The following is a 21562-nucleotide window of genomic DNA, read 5'->3' on the forward strand; positions in this document are numbered from 1 at the left end:
ACAGACAGACAGACAGACAGACAGACAGACAGACAGACAGACAGACAGACTGACAGACTGACTGACTGACTGACTGACTGACTGACTGACTGACTGACTGACTGACTGACTGACTGACTGACTGACTGACTGACTGACTGACTGACTGACTGACTGACTGACTGACTGACTGACAGACAGACAGACAGACAGACAGACAGACAGACAGACAGACAGACAGACAGACAGACAGACAGACAGACAGACAGACAGACAGACAGACAGACAGACAGACAGACAAACAAATATGAACAGTGGAAAAATAGACGAAAATGATTTAAACTGTTTTAACAAAGGGTCCCGCTTAGGCCTAAAAATGTGTGGTTCAATGATTAACTTCATTTTTAAAATAGGTTGGGTAGGGAGATTCTTTTATTTTTATTTTTTTCTGTGTGAGTATCTAGTTCAGGTAGTTACCGTAGTTTTCCATATGGTCTCTCTGTTATTGGTTTCTTCTCATCAGATGTACAGCCATTACCGATTGAAAGAACTTTTCATATTGTCTTTTGAAGTTGATGTCAATTTCTGCATCCACTATTTCTCGTGAGACTTCACACTTTTCGCGCTTTTATTTTTTCTCTCGAATACATAAACAAACTTTTAGGGTTGGCAGTGAAACACTAGACGGGGTCGGGTTACCGGAACCACAAGTACACCTTTTGTGTTAGGCTTTATGACACTAGCCAGGGTGCATTGAGTGTATACATGTTTACAGTTTTCAAACATATTTTATACATGTTTACAAGTAATTGCAAAATTCAGAAACGAACAAAAACATGTAGTCCCTATATGTGATAAATGGACTGTCATTTATTGTGGCTACAGGTAAGAGTCCCATAATTCTGAAAGGTGTCACATGACCAGACAATAGTAAGCAGCGACCCTTGACCGCCACTATGTCAATGAATACAAATACCTTCACACGTAGGGAGTCAGACATATTGCTTTCAGTACATTGAAGACATCAGGTAAGTTCGTCCTATACGTGCATCTAGTTAAAATATTCAAAGCGTAAATGAGTTCCAGCTAGTGAGGTTAAATTTTAGAGCCTATTGCCTGAGAGAAAGTTATTTATTGCAAAGCCTTACGGTCTGTATCAGCGCTGATACGTTGTTATTGTATTTATCTTGTTATTGTATTTGCCAACTGTTCTGCCGTTTAAACTATATTTAGGTCATTATGCCATGCACTGGCCAGGTTCAACAACAAAGTATGGAACATATACTCTGGTCGATACGTCAACGTTAAGGTAGGAGGCCTAGGTGTCAAATTCGAATTACGTCAACGACGCAACTTTCGGCGCAGACTGAAACGGGCGCTCCTGTCAACATTCGAACGCGAAACAAACCCGTGTTTGGAAGTGAAGTGAAGTGAAGTGTTATATGTTTTTCGATCGCTGTACGTACTCCTGAATTGGAGATTTGGGGTGAACGGAAGGTAATTTCGTATGAGTTGCAGAAGTCCTTGCGAAGAAATTTAGCTTAAGTTTACAACCATGACTTAAAGATGAACTGTCTTATAAATTTTAGACTTGATGAAATGTATCAACAACCACACTCCCTATATTGCCGGTCAAGCAAACACATTGACGTGCGAAACAGAAAGGTTGGATTCGGCCATATCAAAAGGATACTTCTTCTTCACTGGGCCATGACCGTGCAACTGGTCGTGGACAATAGACAGTGAAAACAGTTAATTCTTCTTCACTGGTTAATGACCGTGCGACTGGTCTAGGACAATAGACAGTGAAAAAAATACTTCTTCACTGGGCCAAGACCGTACCATACCACATACCACATAGTGAACCTTATAATCAAGTCAATTCTCACCACTCATCCGAATGTACCGATAGAAACATCTATGGTAATATCACCATATATACTCCGCTATTTTTCCTTTAGTGCTCAGTAAGTCGTGGAAGACCTTTTCAACGGTTCTATTAGTTCATGTATTCATTCCCAATGGAACCATAATACATCCCTGTGTTAGAATATACATTCACTGTGACTGACCTCATTTACATAGTTGTGAATTATTCATTATACCTAATATGCAAATATACTGTTATAGTGCCCTCAGGGGATCACTTTGAAATAAAGTACACCTGGATGTATTGTCTTCTCCAGTAGTGTTTTACAAGCTCACTGTGGTGTGATCACTTTTATTCATCCATTAATATCTCCTCCATCATGAGTAATCCCAACAACCCAACAGGTTATGGGCCCAGTGCAAGTGTCCACGGACGTTATGGGAGATTGATTTTCGATGGAGATGAGCGAAAATTTGAACAGTGGAAGGTAAAGTTTCTTGGGTATTTGAAGTTACAAAAACTCAAGGATATTATCATAACGCCAGAAGGAACGGCTGTTGATGCAGACAAAAATGAAGAAGTCTATGCAGAGTTAATTCAGTTCTTGGATGATAAAAGTCTGTCTTTAGTTATGAGAGATGCGGAGAATGACGGTCGTAAAGCATTTAAGATTTTGAAAGAACATTATGCTGGGTCAACCACACCTAGAATTATAACACTGTACACTGAACTCACGTCATTGGTTATGCAACCTCATGAAACACCAACTAGTTATATTATTCGAGCTGAGACCACAGCGGCAGCACTCAAAGATGCAGGTGAAAATGTTACCGATAGTCTATTAATTGCTATGGTATTAAAAGGCTTGCCAGATAGCTATAGGCCATTTGTTGTAGTTATTACCCAAAGTGAGAAGACATTTAGTGAATTCAAAGTTGCTTTACGAAGTTTTGAAGACACTGAACGTACTAGATCTTCTACTTCATTTGATGACTCGATCATGAAGACTGTGAACAGTAACAATCCTGTAAATCAAAGTTCATTCGCAACGACCAAGGCCACAAGTGATATTATATGTTATAGGTGCGGTCAGAAAGGCCATATAGCTCGGAAGTGCGAGAAAAAGTCAAGTAGATGGTGTAGTGTCTGTCGAAACTCCTCACACACGAACAGAACATGTCGCAGAAAGGGGAAAGAAATGTATGGTAAAGACAAAGTTAACCAAGTCACAGAATCAAATGATGAACATACTTTTGCATTCCATGCAAATGTGTTTACTGGAGGCGTGAATAGCGTGATGAATGATAAACTGTTGGTAGATTGTGGTGCTACTGCACATATAATTACTGATGAATCGAAATTTATCAATTATGACGCATCATTTAGACCAGATAAACACTTTATCGAACTGGCAAATGGAACGAAGTCTAATAATGTTGCTCTCAGGCGAGGTGATGTGAAAGTTCCATTATTGGATGTTAACGGCAAAAACAGCTTTGCATTACTGAAAGATGCCTTATACATTCCATCATACGCCCAAGACATATTTTCGGTACAGGCAGCAACTGAACGGGGTGCAAGCGTGACATTTCAGCCTGATTCAGCGGAACTAAGACACAAGGACGGTACAAAGTTTAACATTGAGAAACGTGGTAGATTGTATTATCTGCCAACACATTGTGATACTGTTACTTCTAGATCTGATAATGTTAACTATACTTGTGACTTGCAGGGTTGGCATGAAATACTAGGTCATTGTAACCATGATGATATTGTAAAAGTTGAAAAACTTGTTGATGGTATGAAAGTGATTGGTAATATTTCTAAACCTGATGATTGTAATATTTGCATACTGGGGAAAATGACAAAAGGTCGGAATAGAGGACCCCGTGCTCGCTCAACTGTCCCATTAGAGTTGGTTCATACAGATCTGGCTGGGCCCATCGACCCAATTTCTAAGGGAAATTTCAAATATGCGGCGATTTTCACAGATGACTATTCAGGATTAATGTTTGTTTATTTCCTGAAAAGTAAAAGTGACACATTAGCTGCAACGGAACAATTCCTAGCAGATTCTTCCCCGTGGGGAAACGTAAAGACCCTAAGGTCAGATAATGGTTCCGAATTCACTTCAAGGACATTTAAGTCGCTTCTGAGAAGGAACAAAATAAGACATGAAACCTCTGCCCCCTATTCCCCTCATCAGAATGGGACCGCTGAGCGGCATTGGAGAACGTTATTCGAAATGGGGAGATGTCTACTTATTCAGGCTAACCTGGATAAAGATATGTGGCCGTATGCAGTAATGGCGGCAGCCTACATACGAAATAGATGCTATAATAAACGTATAAATCAGACGCCATATTTCGCTTTTACTGGGCGTAAGCCAAATTTAGGCAACATGAGAGTATTTGGATCAGAGATTTTTCGAGATGGAAACAATGTAATTATGATTTGATGCATATATCTTGTATTTAAGTTTTGTAATGACAAATGCATAAGATACAGGAAAATGAGATCAAGAGGGGGTGTTAGAATATACATTCACTGTGACTGACCTCATTTACATAGTTGTGAATTATTCATTATACCTAATATGCAAATATACTGTTATAGTGCCCTCAGGGGATCACTTTGAAATAAAGTACACCTGGATGTATTGTCTTCTCCAGTAGTGTTGTACAAGCTTACTGTGGTGTGTTCACTTTTATTCATCCATTAATATCTCCTCCATCATGAGTAATCCCAACAACCCAAATACAAGATATATGCATCAAATCATAATTACATTGTTTCCATCTCGAAAAATCTCTTATTTTCTTGTGATGTTAAATATACATATAGTCCTGCCAAATTAAAATTAATGGATTTATAGTTTGTTTTTCAGTAGATGTATTCAACCAAAAAAAAGATTATCTTTCAGCTGTCTCTCCAACTATATAGTACTAATATTCCCCAAATTGAGAAATGGAAGAATTTTCACTATGGCACAGCACTAAAATAAAGTGTCAACAAAAGAACTATTTTTCCTCACTACATACTGACGTTGTATTCATAGTATTACTACATACTGATTTTAAATTGGATGGACATTTTAAATGTTGACCAATTAAGTAAGGGGGATGACAATTTCAATTCTAGAATTTAGACGGACGTGCTGACCCCATATTTTTTTTTCATTGATTAATAGCTGGAATAATACATTGTACACATGCAGCATATACAAATAATCTATCACCGACGTTTATCCTTTTTTTTGAAGTTTTCTTATATTTTTCTTTAAAAATCGTAAAGCAGCAGGGGATAAAATAACAGCATTTTATGAAAAAATATAAATAAATTACAAACAAATATGTCTGGACATAATATACATTGCACTAAAATATGTAAGTTCATTAAGTGCTCAAGGGATAATATTTAACTGTCAAAAATTGTGATGTAGTTAATTGTTGTAAATCTACTTGTTTTGACCCAAAACAATATGTGTAAATACAAGAAATGGTCATTATCTTGAAAATAAAGGTAGTGACATAGTATTTTCTTTGCATTTTTTAGATATCACTGCTTAGGTATGCAAAGTATAAGAAAAATATATTCATTTGTTTGAATTTGACACCCCCCCCCCCCCCTTAACGCGCGTCTTTGACACGGCAACGCGTGTCTACGTCACTGATTCTGCTGGGTTCGAAATATGATGATTCAAAACGTTCAATATTGACATTACTTTCCTCGCCTTTCTTTGATATTACTAGGGCTGGTATAATTATTATATATCATCCAATATGTCTCATCATTAAGCCTGATAAGGGATTTGTTACTGCTCGTCGCTAGACAAAGGCCCGCGTATATTCCTGAGGTCAACGAGGAAAAATAGTGGGGAATAGCATCTAAAACAATTTTACCGTATACATGTTTAATAGTAGCTGTTTGCTGTAGAGAAGATATGGACTTCAAAGCTAATGACATTGATTTGAATGAGGTCAAGGACCCGGATGAGAGCTTGACCATTGCAGTGAACACTGGAGAAGAAGATTTTCAAGATCAAGTCCAAGATGACGTAAAAAGAAAAGAAATGGAATTGAAGTATGCAGTAGATGATAACCCACCCTGGTATGAATGTATCGGGTTTGGATTTCAGGTATGTAGTACCATGACTACACAATGGCTGGTCATAATCAGGCGAACGACCTCGCGAAGCCATGCTTCTGGGGGAAAGTACTTAAGTGACCTTTGAAGAGGTGTCATTTTGAATAAATTTACACAGAATTATGAACATGTTCTATCGTCTACCTATTGTTGTCTTAATAATTGTGACAGTGCATCTTCCAAGAATAAATATTTGTTTTATTAGTTTCCAAGTGAGCAAAGACATCGAAGAGATTTAAAAATATCTTGTTTTTTGTTCGCAAGCGTACAGGAACACCGTGACGTGGGTCATGAAAGGGTATCAAGCTAGCTGCACATTTCAAGCAGAGCAGTGGTATTCTGAAATTAGGCTCAAAATTAGCACTTTGGTACAGTCTTATTAAAATAGTTTGTGGTGAAATATTCAAAACAACAAAACAAATAAAGTGAATAAAAGAAATGTGGCCGATTCCTATATCAGAGTTTATGTCATGTTTATAGCATTAAATACAATTATACAAGTTGAAGCATCGTGACCAAGTGAAGGCTACTGTATGACCAGTGAATCTTGCAAACTGCAGCATGGCACACGAAAGTAGCACCTTATGGTGACATCACATTGTTTTCGAATCAAGTATGGGGAGAAGTTGTAAATAACAAAATCAGAATTATTTCACAATGTTGTGAATCATATCGCTTTTGTCTTGCATTGAGTCTTGCATTAACGCTGGAAGCAGCGATCGTGTAATTGATTAATTGATCGATCCATCGATCTATTGATTGATTGATTGATGGATTGATTGATTGATTGATTGATTGATTCATTGATTGATTGATTGATTATGTGATTGAATGCTTGATGGATTGATTTATTGTTTGATTGATGGATGGATTGATTGATTGATTGATTGATTGATTGATTGATTGATTGATTGATTGATTGATTGATTGATTGATTGATTGATTGATTGATTGATTGATTGATTGATTGATTGATTGATTGATTGATTGACTGATTGATTGACTGATTGATTGATGGTTTGATTGATTGATTGATTGATTGATTGATTGATTGATTGATTGATTGATTGATTGATTGATTGATTGATTGATTGATTGATTGATTGATTGATTGATTGATTGATTGATTGATTGATCGATCGATCGATTTTTGATTGATTTTTGTGGTGATATAAAACTATATTTCCTTCTTTCTCTGGTTAGTTTCATCAGCTGTATATAACTCTCTCATTATTGACTAAATAATGACATCTTATCCATTCCTCTCCTCGTATCTAAATTAAAACACCATTCATCCTATAATTACCGAGGGGACCAGTTACACCGAAATTGCTTTATCTCTTCTCTTCTTGGCGATTATCACACCAAACAAACACTCGGCGATGTGCAAACTACTTTCTTTCTTCCTAGTTTGTGCATGACTGAGTATTTGTCTGGTGAGATCATCTCCCAGAAGGAAAAATTGTCATGGTAACCTTATTTTACTTCATTTACACGCTTGGTTAAAGTACTGTAACTGTTTTATTTTTTTCTTCAAATTTTACAGCAAAGTTTGGTAGAAATAAGCGGATATCTTTTAATGCCGTTCCTTTTGATGAGTATACTATGTGTACCGGATGAAGACAAAGGACTTTTGTTCAGCCATCTCTTCAGTGCCATGTGTTTTGCTGGAGCCGTGGGAACATTTCTTCAGTGTACGTTTGGTACAAGGTAAGGAATGAATATACAATTGACGTCATAGGTCATGGGTCTTTTCTCATGAATATAACGCGAATGTAAATTAATTAAGTAATTAAGTGCCTATGGTTCAAGTTATATATTTATATAGTACTAGCTCTAGGTTATATATTTATGTATTGCTAAGTTAAAGTTATATATTTATGTATTACTAAGTCCAAGTTATATATTTATGTGTTTCTAAGTCCAAGTTATATATTTATGTATTACTAAGTCCAAGTTATATATTTATGTACTACTAAATCCAAGTTATATATTTATGTGTTTCTAAGTCCAAGTTATATATTTCTGTACTACTAAATCCAAGTTATATATTTATGTATTACTAAGCCCAAGTTGTATATTTATGTATTTCTAAGTCCAAGTTATATATTTATGTATTACTAAGTCCTAGTTATATATTTATGTATTTCTAAGTCCAAGTTATATCTTTATGTATTACTAGGTTCAAGTTATATCTTTATGTATTACTAGGTCGTAGTTATATATTTATGTATTTCTAAGTCCAAGTTATATATTTATGTATTACTAAGTCCTAGTTATATATTTATGTATTTCTAAGTCCAAGTTATATATTTATGTATTACTAGGTCGTAGTTATATATTTATGTATTTCTAAGTCCTAGTTATATATTTATGTGTTACTAAGTCCAAGTTATATATTTATGTATTACTAAGTCCAAGTTATATATTTATGTATTTCTAAGTCCAAGTTATATATTTATGTATTTCTAAGTCCAAGTTATATGTTTATGTATTACTAGGTCGTAGTTATATATTTATGTATTACTAAGTCCAAGTTATATATTTATGTATTATTAAGCCCAAGTTATATATTTATGTATTTCTAAGTCCAAGTTATATATTTATGTATTACTAGGTCGTAGTTATATATTTATGTATTACTAAGTCCAAGTTATATATTTATGTATTACTAAGTCCAAGTTATATATTTATGTATTATTAAGTCCTAGTTATATATTTCTGTATTACTAGGTTCAAGTTATGTACTTATGTAATACTAAGTCCAAGTTATATATTTATGTAATACTAAGTCCAAGTTATATATTTATGTATTACTAGGTCCAAGTTACATATTTATGTATTACTAGGTCCAAGTTATATATTTATGTATTTCTAAGTCCAAGTTATATATTTATGTATTACTAGGTCCAAGTTATATATTTATGTATTACTAAGTCCAAGTTATATATTTATGTATTACTAAGTCCAAGTTATATATTTATGTATTATTAAGTCCTAGTTATATATTTATGTATTACTAAGTCCAAGTTATATATTTATGTATTATTAAGTCCTAGTTATATATTTATGTATTACTAGGTTCAAGTTATGTACTTATGTAATACTAAGTCCAAGTTATATATTTATGTATTACTAGGTTCAAGTTATATATTTATGTATTTCTAAGTCCAAGTTATATATTTATGTATTACTAAGTCCAAGTTATATATTTATGTATTACTAAGTCCAAGTTATATATTTATGTATTACTAAGTCCAAGTTATATATTTATATATTACTAAGTCCAAGTTATACATTTATGTATTACTAGGTTCAAGTTATATATTTATATATTACTAAGTCCAAGTTATATATTTATATATTACTAAGTCCAAGTTATATATTTATGTATTACTAAGTCCAAGTTATATATTTATATATTACTAAGTCCAAGTTATATATTTATGTATTACTAGGTTCAAGTTATATATTTATGTATTACTAGGTTGTAGTTATATATTTATGTATTACTAAGTCCAAGTTATATATTTATGTATTACTAGGTTCAAGTTATATCTTTATGTATTACTAAGTCCTAGTTATATCTTTATGTATTACTAAGTCCAAGTTATATATTTATGTATTACTAAGTCCAAGTTATATATTTATGTATTACTAGGTTCAAGTTATATATTTATGTATTACTAAGTCCAAGTTATATATTTATGTATTACTAGGTCCAAGTTATATATTTCTGTACTACTAAGTCCAAGTTATATATTTATGTATTACTAAGTCCAAGTTATATATTTCTGTATTACTAAGTCCTAGTTATATATTTATGTATTACTAAGTCCAAGTTATATATTTATGTATTACTAGGTCCAAGTTATATATTTCTGTACTACTAAGTCCAAGTTATATATTTATGTATTACTAAGTCCAAGTTATATTTCTGTACTACTAAGTCCAAGTTATATATTTATGTATTACTAAGTCCAAGTTATATATTTCTGTATTACTAAGTCCAAGTTATATATTTATGTATTACTAGGTCTAAGTTATATATTTATGTATTACTAAGTTCCAGTCATGTATTTATGTATTACTTGTACTGTTGTAATCAATCTTCTCAAAGAGATGTCAGTTTGCAGTGTTTCATTATGCTGTGTTTCTGTCGCGTTTTGGACTGTGTATATCATATCCCAACAGATGTGGTTCCCAGTAAAACATATTTTCCCGCACGTGCAAATAACACATAAATGAAAGTAATCGAATAAAAGTACTCAAACATAATTACGTTATGTCGTTTATTACAGATTACCAATCGTACAGGGTAATGCCTTTTCCTACTTTGTACCAGCTGTGGTTATTATGAATCTACCACAGTGGAAATGTACATTGCCAGGTAAGAGAGATGGATGAATAGATGGAATAAGCGGATGGAATGGAGGAATGTGGATGGATGCATGATTATATGGAATATGGATAACGAGTGTATGGGTGGGTTGGTGGGTGGGTGGGTGTTCGATCGACTTTACGTTATTTGTGAAGATTCCATGTTTATTTTTATATTCAATTCAGAGAAAGAAAACGTCAGACTAACTTTGTTCATTGTTTTGTCAGATTTGAAGAACTAAAATGACGAACAGCTCCCTTTACAAAATAAAAATAGTGCCTCAACTTTTATTTGAGTAACATTTTCAACATACATTTACTTTTTACAACATTGGTGACATAGCAAAGCATTAGTTTAGAATTTTAAAGGTTGGACAAACCTGTCTTGAGTATGACAACAGTGTCGACAAGCTAGACTTTGATTCAATCAAAAATATTCCCAGTCCCATATTCTGCTACACAAATCATAAACGAAACAAGCCTAACTACATTCGTTGGGGGCGCTCAGATGGTCTACACTACACAAACTTCTGTGTACTGTATAGTGTGTACACTACAGGAGAGTCACCAGTCTGAGAATGAAATTACCCACGTTTGATTATTATTTCAGAGCCTGGCTTAGTGAACGGAACTAGAAATTCTTCAAACTCAGACGTTACGTCATCGGACAGAATTAATGAGGTAACATTATACAAAGAAAAATCATCAAATGACTCGTTTTAAACTGATCCCTACGTTCTGTCCGACTAACAGTTCTTTATGGTCCAGACACCATGTCACCTCGACCACAGTCAAAGCTGCACTAGCCTCAGCTGAGTTTTACTTGTTCGGTCAGACAATCAAAATTCACTGAAAAGTGTTAAAATACAAATAACTAAACATTGTACATGTTGATTAGAGGTTGATTTTATCCATAAGTAGTACAGTAACAGGTTGAAATCATGATTGCATTTGGTCGCTCATTTTTTGGTGCGGACCAAAATAACTTTGATTGGATTTATTGTACCATATTAAGTGTATAGCTATGCAAAATGTGTTTACCAACAGGTATAATACTAGTACTATTCAGGGTGTATGATGTTACAAGTAAGTCTTTATGACAAACCAAACAGTTTAAGAAATCATTTCAGTTGCAGTTAGTATAGCTTTAACGTAAACTACTTACTCTATTGATAGTACTTTCTATCTTTGTCGACACAGTCTAAAAGTATCATGTAGAGGAGATATAGCGGTTTTTGTTATGGGTTATGTTAGCATTTCGTACTTACAGATATGACGTTTTGTAGAACTGCACTGAGCATGCGTCACAACAAACTAATTGATACATCCTTCGTATTGCCCTCAGAGCTGTTGATTTATATTGAAAAAAAACAACAGAAAAATATATCTAGATTGAATTGTATTGTGTGAATTTGTGTGTTGATGAATTACAACAAACATGATATGGACCCCAAAAACATATGAAACATTTTATTTTTAACATTCGGAGTGTCTAGCAGACTACGAGTTCAAATAGTACGAAGAAAAATGTGTGTGTTATCCTTTCTACAGTGGGATGAGGGGGGGGGTGGAGGAGTTCATCAGATATTTTAAATGGAGGCCTATGACAAAATTAAATATCTCGTGTTGACTTTGGAAGACAGAATCTTTGTTTACTTCTACAGCTGCAAGGAGCCATTCTAGTGGCAGGCTTGTTTCAAACTCTTCTCGGACTTAGTGGATTCTTTGGTTTTCTACTGCGATTCATCGGACCTTTAACAGTGGCACCTACTATTTGTGTGCTTGGCTTGGCCATGTCCTCGTCAGCTATGAATGATTCCAGTAAACATTGGGGTATTGCCTTTATGTAAGTTATACCTACATTTCATTATATCTGGCAAATGTTCCTCGATGTATTTATTGTTATAAAACTTCCAGAACAAAGTATGTACTAGTAACAGTTCTCAAACAAAATTCAACAAATTAAATATTCTATTAGTCAAGGTCGGTAGCTTTAGATCATCACGAAAGGCATGTACGTCACAACTTTGAAGTCTACTAGCGGTGAGTAGTGATATTACAATGTTTTTAAACTGGCGAGCAAAATTACTGGAACGACTGATAGGTCAGTCAAAATTCTTGGTCAGGAATATTTTTTTACAGTCAATTTCTTCTCTCATAATATTTTATTATCCCTTGAATACATGTTTGAATCCTTCATATTATTTATCTTCAGGACACTGGCTTTGCTGTTTTTATTCAGCCAATATTTAAGTAAAATAAATGTTCCATACCCTACGTTCAGTAAACGCACTGGTTGCATTAGAGGTTACTCCAGGATATTTGCTCTCTATTCGGTGAGTGTAATTTGCATATACTACGTTTTGACATTCATCATACCAGATTTAAACTGAATGCCTCCTGTAAGGGCAAAACCATAGATTTTTAGGCTTGCACACATTATTCGAATATAAAATTCTAAACTATAGCTATTATACATGATGTACCACTTAATTGAAAGATGAATTGTATGAAACTAAAAGAAATTTGAAGCGTTAACATATTGTCTAATTATTTCAAAAAAAACATTGATTATGCAAGTGTACCATTTAGATTATAAGTTACAACATCAAGCTTAAAATGACACATGCACTTATTTACCATTGACCATTGATACATATACAAAATTATCTGAAATTTGAAGTTTGCATTCTTAAAAAATAACCTTACTACCGAAAATTATTAATTATGCAAATTAGTCACACAATTAAAAACTATATCAACAGGCTTTATAGAATGCGGCTTTGTCATGTTTGATGTGTGTGCCAAAGTATATGGAATTTAAAATGTGCATTCTAAAGACATTGCTTAATTATTAAAGATCATTAATTATTCAAATTACTCATTAAAAGTAAAGGCTATGTCAACAACGTGTGCGCATTGTTATGGATGGCATATGCACCAAATTATATGAAATTTAAAGCTTGCATTCTTAAGATAAAGCGGAATTACCGAAAGTAAATAATTATGCAAATTATTCATTAAAACTGTAATCTACATCGACAAACTTTATAGGACATATGCGCTTAGTTATGGTTAACTTATGTACTAAATCATATTGAAATATAAGTATGCATGTTTGAGATATAACCTAATTACCGAAATTCATTAATTATGCCAATTATTTATAAAAGCTTTAAGCTGAATCAACAAACATTATAGGATATGCACTTTGTTATGGTTAACATAAGAACCAAATTATATTGAATTTGAAGTATGTGTTCCAAAGATATAGCCTAATTACTCATTGGATGTTTACCAAAATCTAATCAGTTCTTCCCATTAGCATAATAAGGAAGATATGTAGCAAATTGCATTATAATTGAGCCTGCCGTTTATTTTAAATTATGACAAAGACAGACAGACAGCCAGACAGACAGACAGACACGCACACACACACACACACACACACACACAAACACACATCGTCATTTCAATGCATCCCCTTACAGGAGTTAAAAATGAATCGCATTTCATTAGTCGTATAGTATTTTGATAATGTGATTTTATATTGAACGTTGAATTCTTCTGTGTGTACATGAACACAAAATTAGTTGAGGTGGCCACTTACATACGAATCGTACACATGTATCTGAAATGGAGAAAATATTGTTATTTTCCAAGACAGGGTCAACCATCATCATACATCATTTAAGGGGCATTTTTCAATTATTGCACAAGATTTGCAAATGAAGACTGCTTGATTTCACTCAGAGACATGGAGGACTGGTGTTATATAGGTGAATCGTCCAAAGGGAATAAAATAGTGGGAACATGCAAAGATTATTTATCAATATTAGACAAAATTGTCAAAAACATGTATATAAATATCAAATTTTGTAGTTTCAAATAATTGGTAATTAATAGTGTGTTGGTTGTGTTATTACCTGAGTAGGTCTAATGAATCCATATTTTCGCGCTTACTGTTACAAAAATCTAACAAACATTTAATTAAACAACAACAACAACAACAACAACAACAACAACAACAACGACAACAAAAATATACACAATTGTGTTGACAAGCATAAAAGTCATATTTGTCGCCAAATACGGCAAGTTGCTGTGCCCCCTCCAGGCGACAAATGGTAATGCGAAAACTGAATCTGTTGATTAAAATTTCTCATTAATATATATACAGTATGTTTAAAGACACAGTCAAGCATATGTAATTACTGATCATTAATCTAAGTCATATCTTACGTGTAATTATAAGCCTAAAGAGTGAGATATTTAAGCAATAAACCACCCTCTGGGGAAGGTATATCACTCAGTTTTGACCAGTGAACGAAATATATGCACGAGCGATTGAGTTCACTGGTCAAGACCGAGTGGTATACCATTCCCAGGGGTGGTTTATTGCTACTAATTTATACAAGTATATTGAAAATATCAGAAACAAGATAAGAACTAACGTTTTCTAGTTTCATATGTGCCCCATGTGACTTATTTGTATACATAACAACAACGCTGCTTTAAACATGATATGGTAGATCTTGGCCTCAACCATGACATGAACGTCGTGCAGCGACTGGGTTTATTTTATCCGGTAGTCGTTTCTAGGGATAATCTGTACATTGATCGGCTCATTAGAAGTGTACAGTGATGAATAAACAACCTGTTTGACTCAAGGTATAAACTTGAAGTAGTTTATTGAATACAGCATGCTTCATGCCCGGTCGACATCGCGACTCGGTAAAGTGACATGGCGGCAGGTTGATATTTGCAATTTATTTATATTACTGGAAGAATTTCGGGTTTGAGGTTTTCCCTCTCGGATATATGACTGGTACTCTAGGACAGGATTCCAGACAATTATATAAATTAAATATCATGTTTTTGACAGACAGGACGAGATGGACAGGACAGCTCACTTGTTTCCACGCCAGCCGAGGCTAGACGGTACTACTAGTACTTGAACCGATCGTGTGCATACCTTGACCTTAGTTGGCGATGATTTGTACAAATACGCGATAACTTGGCTGCATTCGAAATTTCCGTCGTAATTTCCCATAAAATATTGTCTCATTGAGAAAATCCTCCTCTGACAATTCGCAAAGTTCACTGTCAGTATCCAGGCGGCCGACTACAGCGCTCGCGCAGACGAACAACAGTGAACAACAAAATTAGGACGTGTGCCAACCGTGCACTTTTGCTCATTTCAGACATGCTAGTTCGATGTCTAGACCAATCAGATCTTTCCATATGCGCCTTCAATATACTGGTATAATACAATGCTCGATAATTAAAACTCTTTATTTATGCAAATGATTCATTGATACGCATTTGTTTTGTACTTACTTCTTAAATCAGCTCTTGCATTTACCATAAGATATACTAGTGGCAACGTTCATAATAATTGGAGCAGTACTTTTTGAGATATGTTCACAGACACATGCAGAGGCAGACAAACAGATAGACAGACACACAGACAGACATACACACAGATGGGCTGAGAGATACTTACATAACATTACCTCCCCTTACGGGAGGTGAAAACACAAAACATATTACTTCTATATAGTCCCTAAAGTCCATTATATTATCACTTATGATTTTCAAATTCTTGCATTAGCTTAGTTCAAAACAACTGTATAAAAGACGCAGGTCATGCCACTAGTCCTTTGACAGAGTTATAGATAGAAAAGTTATTTCACAATTTATGAATATATTTAGGCTCATTTTCTTCATCTCATTGTTTTTGGTTTCACAAAATGTTATATTATTATTTTGTATGTCATTACAGATACTCTTTGCGATATGCATCTCGTGGTTCTTTTGTTATATTTTAACTTTAACGAATGTTTTTACGGACGATAAAACTGATCCGGCGTTTGGAGCCAGAACTGACAGGAACACAATCTCATCGGATGACCTTCCATGGATATGGTTCCCTCTTCCATGTAAGTTATCCGGTTATTATGCAAATCTGCCAGTCTTCTGTCTCAAGTGCTAGGCTTCTGACCATGACTGGTTCATTATGTATCATGATAACGTTGAGGTACTGGACATTCACTATAAATTAATAGTATTTATGTAGGTGGATCATTAATTTTCATACAAGCATTTGGGGAATGGTCAGTATATTTTGTGCAGGCATTGACGGGAGGGGGGGGGTACTATTTATTTTTTTAAATCAAGAACAGAAATGAAAACCCATGGTAATATAGTCGTGGTCATCACCAATCCTCATCACAATCTCCACGGCCATGATTCGTCTTTGTCGTCATACCGCCATCATCATGATATTCAAGAAAATAACTTTCCGACGACTCAAAATGTTATCGTCGTTGCTGACATTCTTCATCTTAAATGTATACAATTTCATTACAGTCAGGTGGGGTTCACCAACATTTAGTGTTGGTGCTGTAGTTGGTATGTGTTGTGGTGTACTTGTCTCAACCATAGAGTCCATTGGTGATTATTATGCAGTTGCTAAACTAAGTGGCGCACCATCACCACCATCCCATGCTGTCAATCGCGGTGTTTTTACAGAAGGATTTGCTTGCATAATAGCTGGCATGTGGGGTTCACTGGGACTTACGTCATACTCTCAAAATATCGGTGCCATTGCCATAACCAGGGTAAGTCTATGCATGTACTATTATATAACAGGGGAGCCCCTTACATCTTTCTGCAAAATGTAAGACAGTGGCCTTTGACCTACACTGTGACTTCCAGGGTAAACCTTCAAAATTAAGCCATATGTCTTGCATTTATGTGTGGGCCATTCCATTCCATATCATATGTTGTACGCAATCGTGATCTACTACATTATTCAGAAAACGCTAAAACTTCACCAGCTGAAACTGGGATTTTTTTCATCAAATAGCCACAGATATATTCACTAAAGTTGGTCAATTACTTACAAAAATATCTGTTAATTGGTGGTCAATATTATCTGTAGGTATTGTAGTGGCAAGTTTAAGAGCAAAAGTTTGGTTTTGAATCTGTTACCATGGTAAACCTGGACTAGTTGTAAGTAGAGTACTAATAGACAAGCATAACATATTCACTAAGAATATCGATAACACACACTCAATGTTAGTCAATGGTCGAAATTGTCTATTAACAGTGCATAAACAGATCATGAAATCCTGATTATCGTTGAGGGCGTTGGTTTTTGGGTGCAGGCCCAAGTATCATTTTGATGTCATTGATCGTGTATACAGCTACATAAATTTTATTTACCATCAAGTGATGAAATACATTTCAGGGTATACGATATTACAAGTACGTTATTTTATAACAAAACATTTTTTTAAAAACAAACAAGAAAAACATAATAAACATTCCAATTTGAATTAGTGCAGCTGTAATTCAATCAGAATCCATTCAACTGTCTAACCCATATTATAAGGATTACATATTCTTTTGAAATATTGATCTTTGATCTCCAGGGTCAATTGTCAAAATCCAGCTACTTTCTGCATTTTCACAGACAATTTGTGATATATTTATTTTGTTGCCTCCGATTTCTTATAAATCATATCTCCCTTTAGTCAGATAGAACTAAAGTATTTGAGGAGTATTAGCATGGCTTCTACAAAGACATTTATTTGCAAACACATTTTTCTTTTCATTTTTACCACAGGTCGGCAGTCGACGTGTATTTCAGTGTACAAGTCTAATAACATTCTCATTTGCATTGTCTGGTAAATTTGCCGCCATTTTGTCATCCATACCGGCGCCAGTGTTTGGGGCAATTTTGTGGGTCAACTCTGGTGAGAAGGATTTTCTGAACATAATTGAAAGTTAATATGCAAATTTTCCCTTCGAAATAAGCGACTTTTATTAAACTTTTTATTTATAGCGTCAACGGCTGTTTGAAAATCTCACCATGTTGGGAGGTTACAGTTTGTATATAGATTTTATTTACAAAATATTTCTACAAGCTACAAAGTTGGCCTGTCACAAGGTGTGCTAAAACCATCTACTTGTGATTAGTTTCTCCATTCTTATCGGGAGGAGGGGAGCTCCCATGGACGATCATGATCATACGGGGAGCGTCCTCTGGAAAGGAGTGGGGTTTTTTTTGTGCTCACAAGGTATGGGAAAGGGCATACTTTTTCAGCAAAGTAAGATATCCAGTCAGTACTACAAATTGTAAATTAAAAATTATGATTTAATGGAAACCATATCAGTGTTTGATTTCGTTGACAATGTCGTGTTTTGATGTCTTCATGAGACACTTTCTGTGACACTGCATTGTAGTTATTACCAAGTTTGGCGATATTAAGATGAAAACATCACTATAATTACAACGATGAGTCCTGTTCTTGCAATTGAGACACTTCAAACCAATCCATGGTATCTATTTTGTGCGATACATTTGGTGTGAGTTCTTAGATTTTTGGTATGAGAACAGTTTGGGTTTGGAGCTCGGGGGTCTCAAATGAGTATCATTTTGTACACAGTTGCTCCCCCTCGATCTGTCATGGTGTAATTTTTTTTAATTTTAGTTTAATTGTAAACAAATCGTTGGTAACGTCGAGACAAGGCCAAAGGGATAAACAAAGATTAACATATATTTGAATATTAGTGACAAGCAAGGTGACATACGTATTAGTCTTTTTATTTTATAAAGGGATAAAGTTCTCAGGACAAACTTTCTTATCTATCCGATAGGCATGATCTTTGCAGTCGGTGCAGCGAATCTACAATATGTGAATATGAATATTCCGAGGAATTTAAGTATTTTTGGGGTTGCCATTGTGACTGGTGTGATCATACCTGAGTATTTCAAGGAAAATGCTGACACCATAGACACAGGTAAGAAATAGGGTAATCATGGATGATATTGCAATTTCATCTTGGGATGAATTCTATCGAACCTTTTCGTTTTGCCTGTATTGCATAGCAAGATGGTAATTGATACTGAAAATAGAGGGAGGTGGGTGGATGGGGGGTCTATCTTACATATACCTGTATCATAATTGTAAACCATCAGAATCATTACATAAATGACTGACACCATACATACACATCATTAGTCTTGAGTAACGCTTACATCACGGTTATTTCAGCAATCATAACTGACTTTTTTGAATTTTTCAAATTTTGCTCGCAGAGTATTGCGTATCAGCACACATACCGAGCTAAAAAGAATTAATGTAAATAACAATAGAATCTGATTTATACATTTAATGTAAGGTTGAGTTTTGTGTTTAATTCTTGAACTTCCGGAGTATAATAAATAACAATCTTCGTTGCGTTATTGAGACACGACTAGCGACTGGCACTTGCTTTTGGAAGTGATCGTTGTTGTTTGTTTGTTTGTTTGTTCGTTTGTTTGTTTGTTGGTTGGTTGGTTGGTTATTTGATTCCTGTGAAACCTTTTACCACGATACCTAATTATGGATTCACCAAGTGACTGGATTGTGATTTCAATATATTTAATTATTTATTCGACTGAACGAAGAAAGATATTAGAGAATAGTGTCTCTAAATATGTAACTTGTAAGTCAATGGTCTTCAACTAGATCGTCAAACCAACAAATTAGTTGATAATCTACTTGTATTTTGATATTTTTTCCCGAAAACACAGGTGTCTCTGAGATTGACCAAATCCTTTCTGTGTTATTGACTACGAAAATGTTCATCGCTGGCATCACAGGTTTTATTTTGGACAACACAATACCAGGTTTGTTTACAATTTAAAAAAAATAATATCATTATGTAATAAATACTCGCTATCATATGACTCGCTGTCATAAAAGTTCTAAAATTAATGCAGAGCGAGTTTTGTAAAGGACACATACTTCAAATGTGAATGGTCATTTTTGTGATATATTTACACTAAGATCGTGAATCGTAGAAGTAGTAATACCAATAGTTTAGATGACAATAATGAAGGTCAAGGCTCACTGTTAACATAATGGAAACAATTCATTTTTGAAATATTGAAACATTAGTGGGAACATGTATGCCTGTCGATAGTGTATTGAATTTAAAAATAACGATGTATATATATATGTATGTGTGTATATGTATGTGTACATGTGCGTACGTACGTACGTACGTATATGTATGTATGTATGTATGTACATACGTACGTATGTACGTATGTATGTATGTATGTATGTATGTATATATGTATGTATGTATGTATGTATGTATGTATGTATGTGCATATGGGTTGATGGATGTGCCATGTGGGGGAGCTAACATTACAATCTGGTTTTCATGCGAGGCGAAATTATCATAATTACAGCGCATGAACTTTATAATTAATGATCTTTTTAGTTTATTCGTCCATTCTCGCACCATATCTCTCTATAGGTCTATGGTTGTAATTTCGAGAAATAGCTCTGAGGCTGAGGGGCCTATAGTCGCCCATGCCTCACATACAAAGAACACCAGAGGGTGCTATAGGCTTATAGCATTAGATTTATTTGGCACATTAGGGACATTTAATTCAATTATTCAATTTCTTTTTCCTACAGGTACACGTGAAGTACGGGGATTAATGGCATGGAATCCAAAATGTCGACAAGGAAAAGACCATATGCAGGGATCACTTTCTCTCTACGATCTTCCTTGCTGTATGTCTTACATGAAACGATGGAGGTGGACTCGATATCTACCACTTTGCCCAACCTTTGGTACAAAACATGAAGCCGAGATTTCATAACTTTTTTCATGAGGACTTTATGTTCTGATCCATTATCATACAGTTTGCAATTTATAACTTTAATTTTACCACTACTGATACATTCTTTAATATTTACAATTAATTTCAATCAAACGATGCGCATTTTTATAATCAGTAGTATACAGATTGAATCTTTTAACACAGAGACTTCAATATTCTAGGAAATTCAAAATATTGTATGTATGTATGTATGTATGTATGTATGTATGTATGTATGTATGTATGTATGTACGTACGTACGTACGTACGTACGTACGTACGTATGTACGTATGTATGTATGTATGTATGTATGTATGTATGTATGTATGTATGCATGTATGTATGTATGTATGCATGTATGTATGTATATGGGTAGGTAGGTAGGTATATATATATATATATATATATATATATATATATATATATATATATATATATATATATATATATATATATATATATATATGTGTGTGTGTGTGTGTGTAGGCATCATGCAGGTGTGTATGTCGGTAGG

General features: G+C 34.3%; 1 protein-coding gene across 1 annotated transcript; it reads left to right on the plus strand.

Moving 5' to 3' along the window:
* Nucleotides 1-976: 976 nt before the first annotated feature.
* On the plus strand, nt 977-21170 carry LOC144450623 (solute carrier family 23 member 2-like). Its single transcript, XM_078141269.1, has 13 exons — nt 977-1007; nt 5770-5987; nt 7542-7705; nt 10297-10385; nt 10986-11056; nt 12040-12221; nt 12591-12711; nt 16161-16317; nt 16748-16998; nt 18009-18138; nt 19043-19186; nt 19962-20057; nt 20860-21170. The coding sequence occupies exons 2-13, from the start codon at nt 5793-5795 to the stop codon at nt 21045-21047; spliced, it is 1788 nt and encodes a 595-aa protein (XP_077997395.1). The 5' UTR covers nt 977-1007; nt 5770-5792; the 3' UTR covers nt 21048-21170.
* The last annotated feature ends 392 nt before the right edge of the window (nt 21171-21562 follow it).

This window comes from Glandiceps talaboti, chromosome 20 (assembly GCF_964340395.1).
Source record: "Glandiceps talaboti chromosome 20, keGlaTala1.1, whole genome shotgun sequence".
In the NCBI taxonomy this organism is placed as follows: domain Eukaryota; kingdom Metazoa; phylum Hemichordata; class Enteropneusta; family Spengelidae; genus Glandiceps; species Glandiceps talaboti.